Here is a 366-nt window from a genome sequence, read left to right on the forward strand (position 1 = left end):
ATCCCGCCTCGGATCGGCGAGCCCTATCCGCCCCCCGTGCTTCCCGGGGTGGCATCGGAGCTGAACGACCCCGAGCTCAGCGAGGTCATCCGCCCCACGCCCACGGGGATTCCCGAGTTCGACCTGTCCAGGATCATCCCGTCAGAGAAGCCAAGCAGCACCTTGCAGTATTTTCCCAAGAGCGACAGCCAAGCGCCCAAGTCGCAGCCTTCCAACCTCCACCTCATGAACCTGCAGAACATGATGGCTGAGCAGCCGCCGGTGAGGCCCGGCATGAATGCGCCCAGCCTCCCTGGGCAGCAGGGCGTGCAGAGGGGCCTCGGCATGCCCATGTGCCACCCCGGACAAGTGCCCATGCTGGGCAGG

At 66.1% G+C, this 366-nt stretch overlaps 1 protein-coding gene across 1 annotated transcript in view; it reads left to right on the forward strand.

The window, feature by feature from the left end:
- BCL9L (B-cell CLL/lymphoma 9-like) overlaps positions 1–366 on the forward strand; it is a gene marked incomplete at its 5' end in the record, with an annotated part of 7,142 nt that overhangs the window by 6,321 nt on the left and 455 nt on the right. Inside the window, one exon of the mRNA XM_010143410.1 lies at positions 1–366. This exon is cut by the window's left edge and continues 25 nt beyond it. Within this exon, the coding sequence (XP_010141712.1) occupies positions 1–366 (366 nt within the window).

This window comes from Buceros rhinoceros, unplaced genomic scaffold (genome assembly GCF_000710305.1).
Source record: "Buceros rhinoceros silvestris isolate BGI_N320 unplaced genomic scaffold, ASM71030v1 scaffold20599, whole genome shotgun sequence".
Classification (NCBI taxonomy): domain Eukaryota; kingdom Metazoa; phylum Chordata; class Aves; order Bucerotiformes; family Bucerotidae; genus Buceros; species Buceros rhinoceros.